Here is a 15,594-nt window from a genome sequence, read left to right as displayed (position 1 = left end):
AAACATGGGAAGGCCGACAAGAAGAACATAGCTTATGGGCTGCTATTTTAAGGCTCAAGAGTAGATGTATATTGTATAAAACTTCATGGGCTGGGCGGGCCACAGCCCATTCAGCCTTGCTGAAGCTCCGCCAGTGCCTAGCGGTAGAGAGGGATGGGTCGATGCCGCCATGCCGGGAGTAGAGAAGTAGTGCAATCTGGCCGGCTCCAATGGCTTAATTTCTCCTTCGTCCACAGTGCCTTGTAGGAGAAGGGAGGGAGAGAGTGTAATGCGTTCACTGTAGCGATAGCGAGGCCGGGCGGCTCCAGACCCGCACGCTCGCACTCGGATGGATCTTGCCGATATCCGGACGTAAGGGGCGGTGGTGGCGGGCGATCGAGCCGGCGACGGCGTTCACATCGATCGACAGAGACTCTCTCCGCTCCTCCAAATACTTTTGATGCACAAGACCGTACCGTACGGGTGCACGTCTGGTCTGCGCCTGTGCATCGTGGTGGGGCAAAATTTCGTGTTTTGACTCTTTTCCGAAACCTGTTCGAAATCCGACCCTAAATTGAAAAAAATTCAAGTTCTGACCCTTTTGCTACCGCCAGAGTCCATGGCGGTAGGGTCTAACAGCCTACCGTCAGGGACTTTGACGGTAGGAAACATCCTGCACAACCCTACCGCTAAGGTGCTTGGCGGTAGGCACGAGCACGCACTGTGTTCAATACTTAGGCGGATTTTGGCAGTAGGACATGCAACCCTACCTTCAGGGTCTTTGGCGGTAGGCTGTTATACCCTACCGCCATGGTCCCCGGCGGTAGCAAAAGGGTCAGATCTCGAAATATTTTCAAACTAGGGTCAGATCTCGAATAGGTTTGGAAAAAGGGTCAAAACACAAAATTTAGCCTCGTGGTGGACATGGTGGTAATGGATGTTTTCACTACTGTACGTAGTACATTGTTTGCAATAATTGCTTTATTGTTAAGAGGAGGAGATCTCCTGGTTACCTCGCCTGCTGCTACTGAATGCGTTCCCTGTAGCGCGTCCTAGGTGGGAGGGAATGAATTGCAACTTGGCGCCTAAAACAAAGCATGCAATCAGACAAACAATTGCCGTGCCCTACCCACAACCACCGCTACTCTTGCTCGATATCACAGCGCCTTTAAGGCGAATTTACGCGACCTGACTGATGCACTCGGTAACAAACAATGCTTCATAGTACCAGGCGCTATAATTGCTCTTGATTGATTCTCCCACGTTCGGGTGACCTAAGAAAAACAACATCAACGAGAGGGCGACTTTTTACGTTTCTTGGCGTTCAAACAACTTCAAAACGAAAATCATTCCATCAGAAAATAGATGCCAAGCGGCAGCCTTTCAAGAGGCAACGTTAGTAAAAATGCCGTGGTTTCTTTACATGCCATCAGACAAACAAGCTCAGGGACTACGCTCTGGGTTTTGCTCCAATTGTGCTGCCAAGCTACCAAATCGACAAGCTAGGTTGGACGGGACAAATGTAGCCTATAAGCCAACCTTAATTATCAGCTAGGACCATCAATTATCCATGTCATATGATCAGGAGCAAATCCACGCTCGATCAATCACCCCCCCCCCCCCCCCCCCCCCCCCCCCCCAACGACCAAGGCACCAACAACATTCTGAAAAGATTCTCACAAGACAGGTAACTCATCTTGGAAAGTGTCCCAACGTTTCTTCACTTGGGTTGATTGGCACTGCACACACTGTCAAACTACAAACAAAAAAAGATCTCTTCAATCATGCGCCCAAGAGATTGCCTTTCCTTCAACCACGACACGATCCAGAGCGTTCCTGTACAGAAACAAAAGCTGCCCACTGGACCGTTTTGCAGAACTTCTACAGAAAACCTACCGTGACCACAATCTGCAGACGCCAAACCGCATAGCGATGGACGGAAAGCAAGAAACAGTTGTTGGGTGGGTCTATTGCATTTGGAAAAGAGATAGCAGGACCATCTACGAGTACCCAATGCCACATTTAGTTGCACATGTGCAGACGTTCTTGTAGCACCTCTGATTTCTGTTCCTGGAAAGCAGCAACTACAGCATTTATTCATTTTTGTCTCTTTTTTTTTGACACAACACATTCTTATTAGAAATTTAGAGAGTACATACTGCGTTATGTGAAGACAGGAGAGTTAAGGAATCTAGTTTTCAATCATAACTTGGTGCTGTTCAGTAAAAAAATATCCATACGATCCAGAATTGGACCTGGTTCCACTATCAAGCGATAACGGAACAAGGGGAGTCTTGTTCAGTAATTAAACGTGATTTCTTGTTCCTGGATATACGAGTCAAAAGCTCCAAATTACCATTTACTGAATTTAGTTAGATTCGTACCATAAAGCATCCGGCAGGACAATGCACATCTCCTCACTATTCTACGGTGCTGTCCGGTTGTCCATCTTTATTAGAGCCTACACGCTGCAATAGTAAACACAAGCATAAGAGATAGCCGTCCGAAAGCATAACCCGGATATACAAAGAATAAAGAGAAAAAATGCATAAATATCATCTAGGGCATACTTGCACAAATTCTATAACAGTACAAAATACAAATAGCACAAGAACTCTCTACAGCAGATTTCTTAGGACTGCTATTAATCTCTCGATGCACTCCATGTTTCCTTCTACCATACAACCACATATAACACTCTAAACTGCTTTACGACTGCACAGAGGTGCAATAGTTCATCTTAACTTTTACCGCACTTGCAAGCCTCTATAAACAACACAAGGTCTCATGGATGAATTTATATCAGGAATCAAGAGAAATCAAAAGAATAACAAAGCAGTTAGGATAATTAAGTTTATTTATTCAATACTTGAGCCAAGTCAGAAGGAGATCAATGTTCTAATCTTAATGGTGTAAGAAGACCATGGACTGAAGAACAGAAAAAAGGTCAGAGATTACTTGCTTGAACACGGAAATCCTGAATACCAAAGTAAACATGTAGGAAAGACTGAGGAGAAAGTGAGAGAACACATTTACCATCCTTTTGCTGATATATGGTTTTATCTCAGGGAGTAACTCAGGATTGTTCTCCTCTTTAAGCTTATGATTTTTCTCAAACTCTTTCCTCGATTCCTTTCGCGAACCAGATTGCCAGACACCACCAAAATTAGGGAGCCAACTAGCATCAGGCGTTTCTGGAACAACTTCACCTCGCTTTTCCATTTCCATTTCAGCTCTTCTTCTCTCTGCCCATGCAGCTCCAACACGCTTTGGGTTAAGTTTTCTTGATTTTCCTTTCAGAGAAGATGGAAGAGCATAGCTGGCGAGTGACACATTCTTTGGATCATGCTCACTAGCTTCTAACCATGGAGGAGGAGCGCCAGTATGCACATTTGCTTTCAGGCCTTCATAAAACAATGATATCACATAAAATTTCATGCATGGACTGAGAAAGAATTAACTAGATATATCTTTGTTTGCTCAGGCTGCAGCATTTTCACATTCAGATTAGTGCAAGGAAAATATACACTACAGAAAGTGCAGTGTCAAATACCCTGATTGAATTTCCCTCCAGAGTGGCCCTGTTGGACCTGCAAGGGCAGAATTGTAAAAAAAGAGATGCCAACATGCACCATAGAAAAGTGATTATATAAACAACAAATCATTACATATGAACATTTATAAAAAAATTAAAAAATTGGTTCATAATTACTTCTTTTAGGAAACAAGAAACATAAACTAGAACAAAACCCTTTTGGTACAAGAAAAGAGAATTGCTACATTTGTTTGAAATTAATAATGTGCAAGTTCTGCTTACATATGAGAAAGAATTGCAATTATGTTACTGGGGGAGGTAAAGACATGTTTTAAGACACCGGGGAACAGTGGAAGGCCATGAGTAGAGGCAGGAGACAGATCAGGACATAAATGTAATAGCACATCTAACATGTCTGGAGTACTCCAATACCATAGTAAGAAGATAAATTACACGTTTATATAACTAACCAGATGTAGATCAGGAACTGGTTCAAGGAAATATATCTGCAAACTAAAATCTACAAGCATGACTGCAACCAAAAAATCACATTCCTAAAGATGTCAACATGTCATATGGTTTAACTTCCTGAGTCTGTATGACAACTTCCCCTCGTTTAGCCTTCCACTATTCAGATTCAAGATACCTAAACATTGTGATACTAGCTCAAACAACACTAACTAACCGTAGCTTCTCTTTGCATAAATGGAATACACTCCCATTTATCGTTGCCACTCATCAGCACTTCAAACTTCTTAGTGGATCTTATTTACAGAATGACTGCTAAATAACGAACAAAATACACAAGGCTGCTTGCGATCTTTTCAAAAGGACAAATGTCTACTTTTCACATGCACATGGGTGTGTGCACATATTACATACTTACATATACAAAAGAAGAAGCTGGTGGATTTGGTCCATTTCCGAGGGAAGTAGATTGAGCACCTGTAAAGGGAGGGAAATCAGCAACGTACCAACAAAGCTGTAGAATAGTACAATTAGCAAAGTCCAGAGCAAAAAATTAAGTGAAAGATCAATGAGAATTTCAACACTAGTGCTCACCTTTCATTCGTGCATCAGCACTATGAAACACGTTTGTACTCGGCATACCCTGATGTCCATGTGTTGTGACACAGGGTTTGACAGGCAGTCCAGAAGTACCAAATGGAGCAGAATAAGCAACACTTCCAGAGGTGGAAGATCCATAACACGCTGTACTAGTGGGGTAATAGGCCCCATTGGTAGGACTTTGTAAAGGCATAACAACACAAGATGCAGTATTACGAAAAGATGGGATGTCAGTTTCAGCAAAACTATCCAAAATTTTAGAGGTAGATTCATTTTGGATATCTTTCAACGGCCTCAAAGATGGTCCAATCATGCCATTGGCCAATGCCTGTGCTTCTGTACTGGAGGACTCACAGCCCTTCTCCCACTGAAATTACAAAAACATAACAGATCAGCAGTGCAGAAATATGTCAGCATCATCTTATTTCCAGAGCACATATTAACCTGCTTCACTGCCAATACCATATCTAAATACCAAACAGACCATTTGATATAACTACAGCTGTGAAAATAAGCACATCATGCCATTCTAACAGGAGGAAATACAGGCACAAAACATATAGCACTGCACCTTGGCAAGCTCAGCCTCTGAAATCCTAAACGAATCGACCTGATCCATCCCGCCCCCATGCTTCCGCAGGAAATCCTTGACGCCCTTCAGGTGCTCCCCGCTCGCGAGATGGTAAATCGCATTGCTACTGCAAAAACAGAGTACAACAGGGCTTCTATCATTCACACGAAGTCTAGATGTCTACAGTATCTCTAAAAACTCTACTATGCTTCCAACAACCCCTGATCCCGATGCGCTACCAGTGCTCGATCTCGTGTTCTATTGGACCATCCAAAGTTGGAACTACTGTAACTAGAAACAGCGCATCTGAATCAGAACCCTAGGTGTGCAGGGACGGGTAGGAGAAGTAGGCGGAGGCTACCAAGCGAAGCGGCTGTCGAGGTCGACGAGGTCGGCGGAGCAGAAGGGGCACCAGAGGCGGGAGCGGGGGGCAGGCGCGGAGGGGCGGAGGAGCGCGCGGCGGAGGTCGGCGAGCTTGGCGCGGAAGCCGGAGAGCGCGGCGGCGAGGGCGGCGCGGTGGGCGGGGAAGTAGCGGTGGCGCCTGCCCTGGTCGTGGTTGCGGCGGCACAGCTCGCAGTACTCGAAGGCGCCGCTGCCGGCGCCGCCGCCGTGCGGCTTGGGCGGCATCGCGGGGAGGGGCGGGGCTCCTGGCCTGTCGCGGCGGCGGGCGTTGGCGCGCGCGTTTGGGCTTCAGCAGATTTGGGGGAGGTGCTCCAGCGGCACTTCGAATTTGTGTTAATTTTAATAAAAAAATTAAAGAAAAAAAGGACGAATTGAAGTTGGCTAATTTTTTTAAATAATACATTTTTAAATTAATTTGTATAAATATTACGCCTATATTTTTATTTTTAAAAATAATACACCATCGGTCTGCTGCAGGCTGACTGGGCCTAGTCAGCCCACCACAGGCCATTGGCTTCCAGTCGGAACAATTTGAGGAATTTTTTTGGCTTATGAAACAATTTTTGTGAAACAATTTTTTTGTTTCACAAAAATTGTTTCAAATTGTTTCATAAGCCAAAAAAGTATTCTCAAATTGTTTCATAGAAAATTTTAAACTATTCTCCTCGATATTTTAACATCTATAAAAATCAAAATCAAAATCAATTTGGATAGATAAATTTAAACCCTATCTATGTTCACCAGGAGCTATCTAATACAATTGTAAATATGTGGTTTTCCAAAAATTATGAAAATTTATATGTGGCTTGTTAATATTGCTAGTAATTTATGCAAAAAGTTTCAACACAAACCAGATTCGTTTTGATAGATAGAATAAATAGAAAACAACAACTAAAACCAAAAACAGAAAAAGAAAAATGGCCACATGCACCTAGTCGGCCCGCAGTAAGCCGACTGGAACTAATTGGTTCGCAGCAAGCCAAATAGTAGAAGCCAATCGGCCTGCGGTGGGACGACTAGGCCCAGTCAGCCTGCAGCAGGCACATGGTGTATTATTTTTAAAAATAAAAATGTCGGCGTAATATTTATGCAAATTAATTTAAAAATGTATTATTTTGAAAAAAATAGCTTGAAGTTGTGTATTAGATTTGGAAAGAATATTCGACTAGACCCCGAGTGTGGGCATGTGGAGTCCATTGAAAGAGAATGTCCCCAGCCAAGACCTTTGGTTCGAAACCGGCGTGGTTCAGCTCAACCTTATTTTTCTGCGACACAGCTCAATGCTTTAGGGTACTGGATTTCGTTATCGATCTCTTGGTTTATCACAAGCTAACGATGCGAAGCAAGACAAAGCGTAGCGATGATTCGCTTGAAGAAAACCCTGTCGTGTTGCACAAACACGCCGAGCGGCTCGACAGGCCTGACAACAGACGTAGGGCCATAGTTGATCCAGTACGTACTACTCCGGATCAAATGTAATCGGCCGGACGCCCTGTGCAGAGATACGTGACCACTACCTCGTCAATAACTCAGAACGCCGACAAGGAATGAACTGCTACAGTGACCCGACACGGCAATCACTCAAGCCTACCACTACGATCCAACACGATCCAGGCGAGGCCTTCAGGTGACAGTGTGCCTGCCATCATCAATGCCGCGCTGCCCGTGCACCGGGCGAGGGCTGGCGAGAGAAGAAAACGCTGCACCACGGTCCCCGCCAGAAAAACTTTGGTCATACGCCAAGCAACTGCTCGCCGGCGTACACAGACCACAGAACAGTACCTACAGCTACAGCATCCAAGACAACAAGAAGAAAAAAGCTTGCGCCGATCATCGCTGCTCAGTACAGAAGTTCAAATAGATACATCATTAAAACCATGGCGTGAAGCAACCAACATTGCTACGTTTCAGCATTCAGGCAAAAGTGGCCTCGGTGCAGTCTCCAGTGAAACAAACATCATAAACAACACGTCTCAGGGGGGGCACAAGTCTCTCTCGTTTACGTTTTGCTACCAAGGATAGGGCTAGGGACAAGGATCTACATCTGCCGGAAGGGGTGCTCTGTCGCTATCTTCACAAGTTTCAAGCACCTGAACGAACTGAAGTAGTACCGAACTAGGGGTATTCTGCTTCTTCGCCTGACCTACGTGGTTAGTTGCGCTGAGGCTCCTTGCGATTCCGTGCCGCCTCACTGAACTAGGACTTCTGGCGCTTGACCTGCTGGAGGATCGGCTCCTTCACCTGCGACAAAATTCAGGGGTGGTCAAGCTTATGGTTTCTGTTAAACTGATGCAACTGAAAGGGTGATGAGCATGTCACATGCGTGAGATTTGTGGATTTGATCATTTTGGTTAACTGAAGGAAGGTGGAACTTTTTCCTTACCATGCTGGCCTTCCTGGTCCGCTTGTCCGGCATGCACATCGACTCTTCGCCAGCCAGAGACTTCCTGATCCTCTGCCCGAGCACCCCACTCTCCAGGGACGTGGCCGACTGCAAGAAAGGCATCACAGTTTATCACGTTTCAACTATACTACATATGTTGCGGTTGCTCTTGCTCAGAGTCTCAACACTGCAAAATTCTTGACTACTTGGGGAAGTCCAACCAGGCTTCGGTCATACCTCGCGATTGCTTGTGGGAGTCCTGCTTGGGTCCTTGTTAGTCTGCTGCTGCTCCGGCAGCTCCCGTGTGCGGGTAAGATCAGATCCAACTGACTGGAAGCGGCCGTTTGTCGAGCCATCTTTCATTTCCTGGTCTGCGACAAGAGGTAAATTCTAGGGTTTAGCAACTGCTGCCAAACCCAATGTGACAGAGGTAAGAGCCTGAACATGGATGTCTGGATCACTGTTGCCACTCACCAGCCGTTTGGTGATCTCTGCGATCAAACTCAGCAGGCCTTGCGTTGGTATCAATTGCCTGCATGACGTAACAGAGATTGAGATGGATCGGGAATGCACAAATGAGTTGCAGAATTACTACAGAAGTAGTGCACAAAGCTTGGAACCAATGGTCATACCATGTCTTCAGTGATATCAACTTCCAGTATCTTCTTTATCTCAAGGAGCTTTCTGTTGGTGACTTCAGAGTGAATGACAGCTTTGCCTGAGAGACACAGATTGACATGCATTTTGTAAAGAGAACAAATATAGTAAATTGCATAACATGGATGGTGTGAACTGGCATGGCAAAAGATCGAATTTAGAAGATACATATATGTATTATTACAGTATAATAGGGACAGTAAAATGACAGGATCGGTTATCCTAACAATGATTAGTTTGCAGCGAACACAACAACTATGAAGCTTTCCAGCTAATGCATTTTATCCAAGAAAGATCAGCATGCAAGTATTACTGGTAAACAACATTTTTCATGAAGAAAATGGTCTTGCTTCAGGGGAGCTATACAACAGTTTTTTCAAAATGCAAGTGATCAACATGCAAAAAACTGATCATTTGAGTCTCACAGCAAATCTTTATAGGAAATGAAGACGAGATTAGTGGCTGGTTTATTCTTTTCCACTGGCTGGCCAACTTCACTTAAAGAACAAATAACACGTGAACCATCCAGAAGAATAGAGGTTACAGTCGAAGAAGGCATCTTCGACTTCATACAGATTTTCGAAGAGGTTGACTTCATAAAGATAAGTTCAAGCAGTTACCTAATCTTCTGTTGCCTGAATTCTTAATGTATCCATCTTGCACCATTTTGTCCATCAACTTTCGGACTGTGCTCTGGTTGGCTTCGCCATCAAGCTTGCCCTGAAGCTTAGCTATAGTCACATAATCCATTGGAAGTGCGTGGTATAATGCCTGCAATGACAACATTGTGTTAGGGGAGATTCCCATGCATTGACATTCAAGGGTTAAAGGACTGCACCTTCATATACATCAGATCTCCACTGTTGTTCTTGGTTCCTTCAGTAGGTGAAACATTGTGCATGGCAACCTCTTCCTTTATGTAGGGTGTTTTGGGATCAGTAATCTGTAATCGTGAAATAATCATGTTAGTGAAGAACAATATAGCATGTGTGGTAGACAATAATGTTACTTAGGTTGACCTTGTTAACAGCATAACCATCCTTGCCTGCCCTCGAAAGTAAACCATCTTTAAGTAGCCTCTCCAAAATATCTGAAAAGTGAGTCATTTCTTTAGTAATTCAAGACTTGAATGAGAATACAGAAAGAATGCCTCTGCTTTACAAGATTAATCTGACGAGCACACAGAATTGTTTCTGCATTACCTTCCACCATTTCCTGCAAAACATTCAACAAACAGTTGTTAGTAGCAGGCTGGAAAAGTTGTAAAGTGTATCAAGGCATGGTCTGTTTATATGCACTGGTGGACTAACACTTAAAGAAATCTGTCACTCGCTCACAAGTCCAGTGACTAAAGTAGAACAATAATCAACCAAAATATCAATACTTGTCATAAAAGGGAAAATGACAGCAAGAATTACCAATGATATGTCAGGGTAGTTGGAAAGGACATCTGAAGCATTAACAGTACCCATGTTTCTTGAGCATATCCATGCTCTTACTTGAGCTGTTAGCTCTTCCTCATGAGCAGCATCTTGAGTTTCATCTGTGAACATATGAAAGTTAGAGAAGAGCAAACGGATATAGACCACATCTGCGTGTAAAATTTACATATATGTATGAGCAAATAAAGCTCTCTTGAACCAATAACTGACCATCTGAGTTTGTACCACTTTGACCTTTGCCATTACCATCTGTTGCAGCAAGTATATTAGCACCAAAAACATTAAATACAATGAGAGCATCATGGGATAAATGTTACCATTAGGAGCAATGACGTAACGATCCACTTCAGATGGGTGAACCTAATAGATTCAGGGATTATGTGTGTCAGGGAATACTTTAGATTACAAAAAAAGGAAATACAGTATGTCTAACCATGAACATTTTCATGCAAAAAGGAGGTACCACATGTCCATAACCAAAAAAAGAGCAAAGTAAAGATAATGTTACTGAAACTATCAGTTATCTGATTTCTTTGGGCCTTTACCTCGGTGTCCGTAAAGTCATCTTGGTCTGACTCATGACCCACGCTCATCTTGTCATCATCACTGTTAGCATCATTAGCATCACATGGATCAAGGACACTCTTAACCTGCATAAACAAAGCAAACATGAGAAATTGATCAAAAAGACCCCAAAAGAATTCTGGACAGATGCTGTAATTTCCACTACCTTCAAAGCTAACACAAGATGCTTGCTATTGACATTCCCCACTTCCATCTTCAAGGGGTTCTTGTTCCATATATTTACGGCCTCATTCTCAGCACAACCCTTAAAGAAGGGAGGCTCGTAATCCTCAGGCTGGCAACATAATAAAGTCTGTAAGCTTCCACCAACAAAATTATATAGAAGAAGAAAAGCTAAATCCTTATTTCTACAGAACAATAGAATCAGGTTATCTAGGATGGCAGCTGTCGATAACTAGAAACAAAGGCACTCACTGTAGCATCATCATAGTATAGCAGCTTCATTAGAATGGTTCGCTGAACATAAACAAGTGACAGAATCAGAACAGCACAATCCAATGTAACCAAAATACAGAATGCAAAATTACCTCCTCTGGCATTTGGTCCAAGGTCCTCATAAGTGAAACTAGCGTTCTGATCATCTTACAAGCAGAGCTCCTAAAAGGAAAACATTGCCACGTCAGGATATTGCCATTTTACCACTGGTTACAGCTGACAATGTTTATGCTGACAATGACATGCACATATGAACCCAATGAATAGCAATTCACAAACTGATTTGCAGGATGTATATGAGAAAACCACACTGAAACCTCAACTATTTCATACCTTCAGTACTAGAATTTTGCAAGTCGGGCAGGAAAACTAACAGCAACTTACAAATTCAACTAGTACTAATTGTCAAGAGGTGAATAGCTCCTCCATATCTTAAGTTTCACACACTATAATAGAGAAAAACAGAACACTAAACTCCTATGCTGTTCACTCGATGAAGCCACATCTTTGATATTATACCAGTCGGCATGCAGTATTACTTTACTATGACGACTACAGTACACATAAAAACACCCTTCACAAATTAACTCTTAGGAGCACAAAAGACTAACAAGAACAACAAATCCAAGCATCCAAAAAGGGGTATGCAAGATAGCACCTCATCTGATCAGGAGTGACTTCTGCTGCATTTGACTTGAATGTGGCACTATTCTTTTTGCTCCCTGTGCGACTCATGTTCATTGCAACTTCCTCCCCGTTTGTGTTGGGGTAGCTAAATGAGACTGCATGATAATTATGACACATGATAAGCAAATGTAGGGCATGTGATCCAGCATCGATGTCAGTCCAACTTAATACACTACACACTAGCAAACTCCACCCGGTGATACTCACAGGCATACTCTTCAATCATTGGGCCTTCCTCCTTCTCACATATACAGAAGAGAAGGGTCTTGAGATATTTCTTTTGTAAGGCATCATAGACACCTAGAATCAGAAAGTTAATCAGATAAGCAGATAAGAAAAGCACATCTAAAACATATAATCATAGAACAGTAAACTAATTGAATGAGCTCAAGTTGTCTAAACATATATTACCTTTCTCCATCCAATCAATCAACCTCCTGGATTCAGCATCCATGGGCATCAGCTTCTTAATCTTCATCTCTGCAACAAATATAAGGTTGTTTGAGACTTCAAGCTAATAAATGTCAAGCAGAATGTAGATATTACATTATACATATATATACTGGGCAACGATCCTGACCTAGTGCCGGAACAGACTTATCATTGAAGTACTTCTCAGGGAATAGGCCTCTGATGTAGCTGATGTTGTATATAGCAATCCGGAGCAAATTCCTTGTCTGTTTGGTCAACAGAACACCAATGTTATCCAAATAGCTGTATGAATAACTTAAAACTACGCACTATGCTATGATTTTCACCAGATCATATAGATACTTATTGAAATAGCCCAGTGCTTCAGCAATATAAAACCTATCAACATATATCAAATTGGATTACTGATAAACAGCTCAGAGTGAAGCACATAATTCACGACAAAACACATTTATATTTTTCAGTAATGTTTTGTTCAAACGCATACATATACAATAAAGATCGTGTAATACATTTCTTCGATTAAACACCAAGAACAGTTAGCCCATGCAAATACAGGTACATATATTGGTACTGATAATCAAATCTGTTAAGTGAACAGAGATCAAAACATTGCAATTTAGGGCACAGATGTACAAGAGAAATGTAAACAAGACATATCATGTGATATAGGAAATGAACCACCCAGCTTTTCAAAGTGAAAGCTATCAAAACCTGATGACCAACCAATAATCCTGCAATGTATTTGCCAACCAATCCCAACTACTAAAAGCAGCAATATCAAACAAGGAGACTAGAGTTTGAGAGTTGGTTCCCAAACATTGCAAGAGAAGTTTACTAACCTCAGATAATTCCTAAATGCAGAACATACATTGAAAATCTCACAGCATAGCACAAGAAAAAGCATACTTGTAAACTACAGAGAAGATTTTCTGATTCAAACTGGCCAAAAGTATGTCACGTTTGGATCAAACAGTAAAACCCCAATCATAGAGACGCTTAGTACTCCACTGGAAGCATTTGAACAGCACAAAATCTTACTCCTAGAACAACAGGAACTAGTAAACCCAATTCGAACTAATAAGATGACAGAAGTTCGTGCTGCTGTTCCATGATAATTTGGAAATGTGCAAGCCAGTAAATAATGCATCTCTGTGCTCCCCCTTCCACCGTAGACAAAGCATTTTAATAGGGACGTGAAGTTACGAATCGAACATAGGCTGCTACCACAACTTCAGCAATTAAATAGAAATCGAGACTAAACTAATTCCACACGCACAGGAAGAGTTCGAGCACTGAAAATCCCCAGACGCTTCTACCAAAACGCACCAGCTAAGTAGTATGATCGCGTCGAACGTGTGGATCCACATTTCCAGCGGATTTAATGCTAACTACATACGCAAGCGATATTACCACAAGCATACTTCGGCGACCAAACCAAATCGAGACGGGAAAACCCAAAGCGACCAAACCAAATTAGTTCAAACAGCTCCCCCAAATGTTCAGAACACTGCTGGTTCGGAATCGGAGCGCAAACCAGGAGGGTTTCCGCGCCAATCTCCCGCGAAATCGAGGAAAACGACGAGGCAAGCCTCCCGAAAAGCAGATTCCACGCTTCAAATCCGCAAATGGAACCGAGCAAGCAAGCAGGATGAAGGAAACCCCATCAAATCAGTGGGGTAACAGCGAGACGGCCCGTTTGAGCAGACCGAACGCACCCGAGAGTTCGCGGAGGAAACTAGGAACAGAATCCATTTGCGCGATAGCCGATACGGAATCTACTGACGCATCTAGCCGCCTATCCATCAGCAACATTAATTGGAGCAGAAACCCCCACAAAACCCCATGGCTAACCTCCCTTGCACGCCCAAAGCCCCAAACCCGCGCACGAAATCGGTGAAAATCCCGCCAAGCAGCACCAAAATCCACCCCCGAAAAAACCCGACCAGAACGAAACGATTCCGACGCCCCGCGAGCACGAATCGGCCCGAATCGAACCCGCACAACGCACGCGCCGCGGTGAACCGAGCTACCAAATCCTAGGGCAAGCGCTTCTCAGGAACCGCAGGAGGAAATCTCGACCGACCGGCACGACACCACCGACGGGACCAACTCGAATCGCGCGGAACCGAACCGGAGACGGGGGTGGGAGGGGAGGGGAGGGGAGGGGGGAGGCGGGTGGGTGGGCTTACTAGAAGCAGCGAGTCCTGCTCCGTGATCTCCGCCTCCTTCGTCTTCTGAGCCATCACCTGCATCCACCGGAGAAGAGCGACGGGGCGCCGGTTAGCATGCGGGAAGGGCACGCGGCGGCGCAACCACGGGATGAGGGCGGGGGCGGGGGCGGGGGCGCGGGAGAACTCACCATTTTGCCGCCCTGGTGGCGGGCGTGTGTTGTGTGCGCGCGTGGGAGGGTGGGAGGGGAGAGAGAGAGGAGAGAGGGTGGTGACTGGTGACGTGAGGGGTTTGGTATGGGAGGGGTACTTGTAGAGGACGGGGCAGTGGCTCCAGCCCCGAGGCGTGGACAAGAAGACACGGGAGGGGTTCACCTTTTCACTTGTGACAGCTGGAAAAGTCTCGCTCTGTTTGAATTGTGGAGCGCTTTAAATTTCGATGTTTTTTTATGCATTGAATTTAAGGGCATTTCATCCGTGGCGGATCGTAGACATGGATGCGCGAGCCAGTCATTCAAAACTATCAATACTAGTATCTGCTAGTAAATAAATTTAAAATTTAAATCCGTCGATCAGAAAGCGTGCGTCGAATCTCACAGCATCGCCGGATTACACCGTCGTTCGATTACAATAAAAAGAGATGAGTATGACATGCTACGCATCAGCCGGCGAATAAGTAGAAAACATCCGCCACGTAACTGGTCGTTGGATGGGCACAAGAATGGCCATCCGATCTACTCATCCACGTGTGTAACCTTCCTTGCAACAAGAACGGGGTTGCAGAAACATTTATAACAATAGCAGTCTGATCTACCATCATAGCTAGTTGAGGACCTTTGCAACAACTACCTTGTTGCGCTTAGAGCATCTACAAGCGGATCTCTCAAACCCGCCTTATACGTCTGGGCGGACCGCCATGTCACTGGTCGGTCACGATTTTTTGACCTAGATGGGCCTCTCAAACGGCCCTCAAATGGCCAGGCTGACCGGCACCCCCCTCAACTGTTTCTGTTGTTTTGTCTCATCGTAAACAATTTGTATGGATTAATTGTAAGTCACGATTCGCATAAGCAACTCTAATCTGAATCGTGCTTGATGGACCCATCATCGCACATAGTTTGTTTTATTGATGACGGTTTTATTACCATACGGTTTGCTATTCATGCATCGCACATAATTTGGTTGATTAGTCTCCTATACATGTGTCGTCTTAGGACCTTTATGCAGTAGTGCATGATCTAAGGAAA

At 43.9% G+C, this 15,594-nt stretch overlaps 1 protein-coding gene across 1 annotated transcript; it reads right to left on the bottom strand.

The window, feature by feature from the left end:
• Positions 1-2,202: 2,202 nt before the first annotated feature.
• On the bottom strand, positions 2,203-14,638 carry LOC123104310 (meiosis-specific protein PAIR2). The gene is made up of 29 exons (XM_044526131.1): positions 14,539-14,638; positions 14,369-14,425; positions 12,325-12,421; positions 12,156-12,224; positions 11,952-12,044; positions 11,716-11,839; positions 11,150-11,219; positions 11,037-11,078; positions 10,768-10,896; positions 10,583-10,687; positions 10,355-10,397; positions 10,248-10,286; positions 10,014-10,138; positions 9,798-9,810; positions 9,615-9,685; positions 9,434-9,538; positions 9,216-9,366; positions 8,571-8,656; positions 8,413-8,470; positions 8,176-8,309; positions 7,939-8,046; positions 7,773-7,796; positions 5,515-5,699; positions 5,154-5,280; positions 4,577-4,949; positions 4,401-4,459; positions 3,533-3,569; positions 3,016-3,383; positions 2,203-2,447 (listed from the first exon to the last, which is right to left on the bottom strand). The coding sequence occupies exons 1-29, from the start codon at positions 14,539-14,541 to the stop codon at positions 2,400-2,402; spliced, it is 2,943 nt and encodes a 980-aa protein (XP_044382066.1). The 5' UTR covers positions 14,542-14,638; the 3' UTR covers positions 2,203-2,399.
• Positions 14,639-15,594: the final 956 nt, after the last annotated feature.

This window comes from Triticum aestivum, chromosome 5A (genome assembly GCF_018294505.1).
Source record: "Triticum aestivum cultivar Chinese Spring chromosome 5A, IWGSC CS RefSeq v2.1, whole genome shotgun sequence".
Lineage (NCBI taxonomy): Eukaryota > Viridiplantae > Streptophyta > Magnoliopsida > Poales > Poaceae > Triticum > Triticum aestivum.
Note: the sequence above shows the minus strand (reverse complement) of the source record. Positions and strands in the feature narration are given on the sequence as shown.

What these genes read in the sequence shown, in the direction of transcription:
- LOC123104310 (XM_044526131.1), bottom strand. An exon ending in GATTGATTGGATGGAGAAAG is followed by an intron (nt 12,045 to 12,155) that starts GTAATATATGTT and finishes TTCTGATTCTAG; the next exon opens with GTGTCTATGATGCCTTACAA. An exon ending in CTCCCACAAGCAATCGCGAG is followed by an intron (nt 8,047 to 8,175) that starts GTATGACCGAAG and finishes CCTTTCTTGCAG; the next exon opens with TCGGCCACGTCCCTGGAGAG.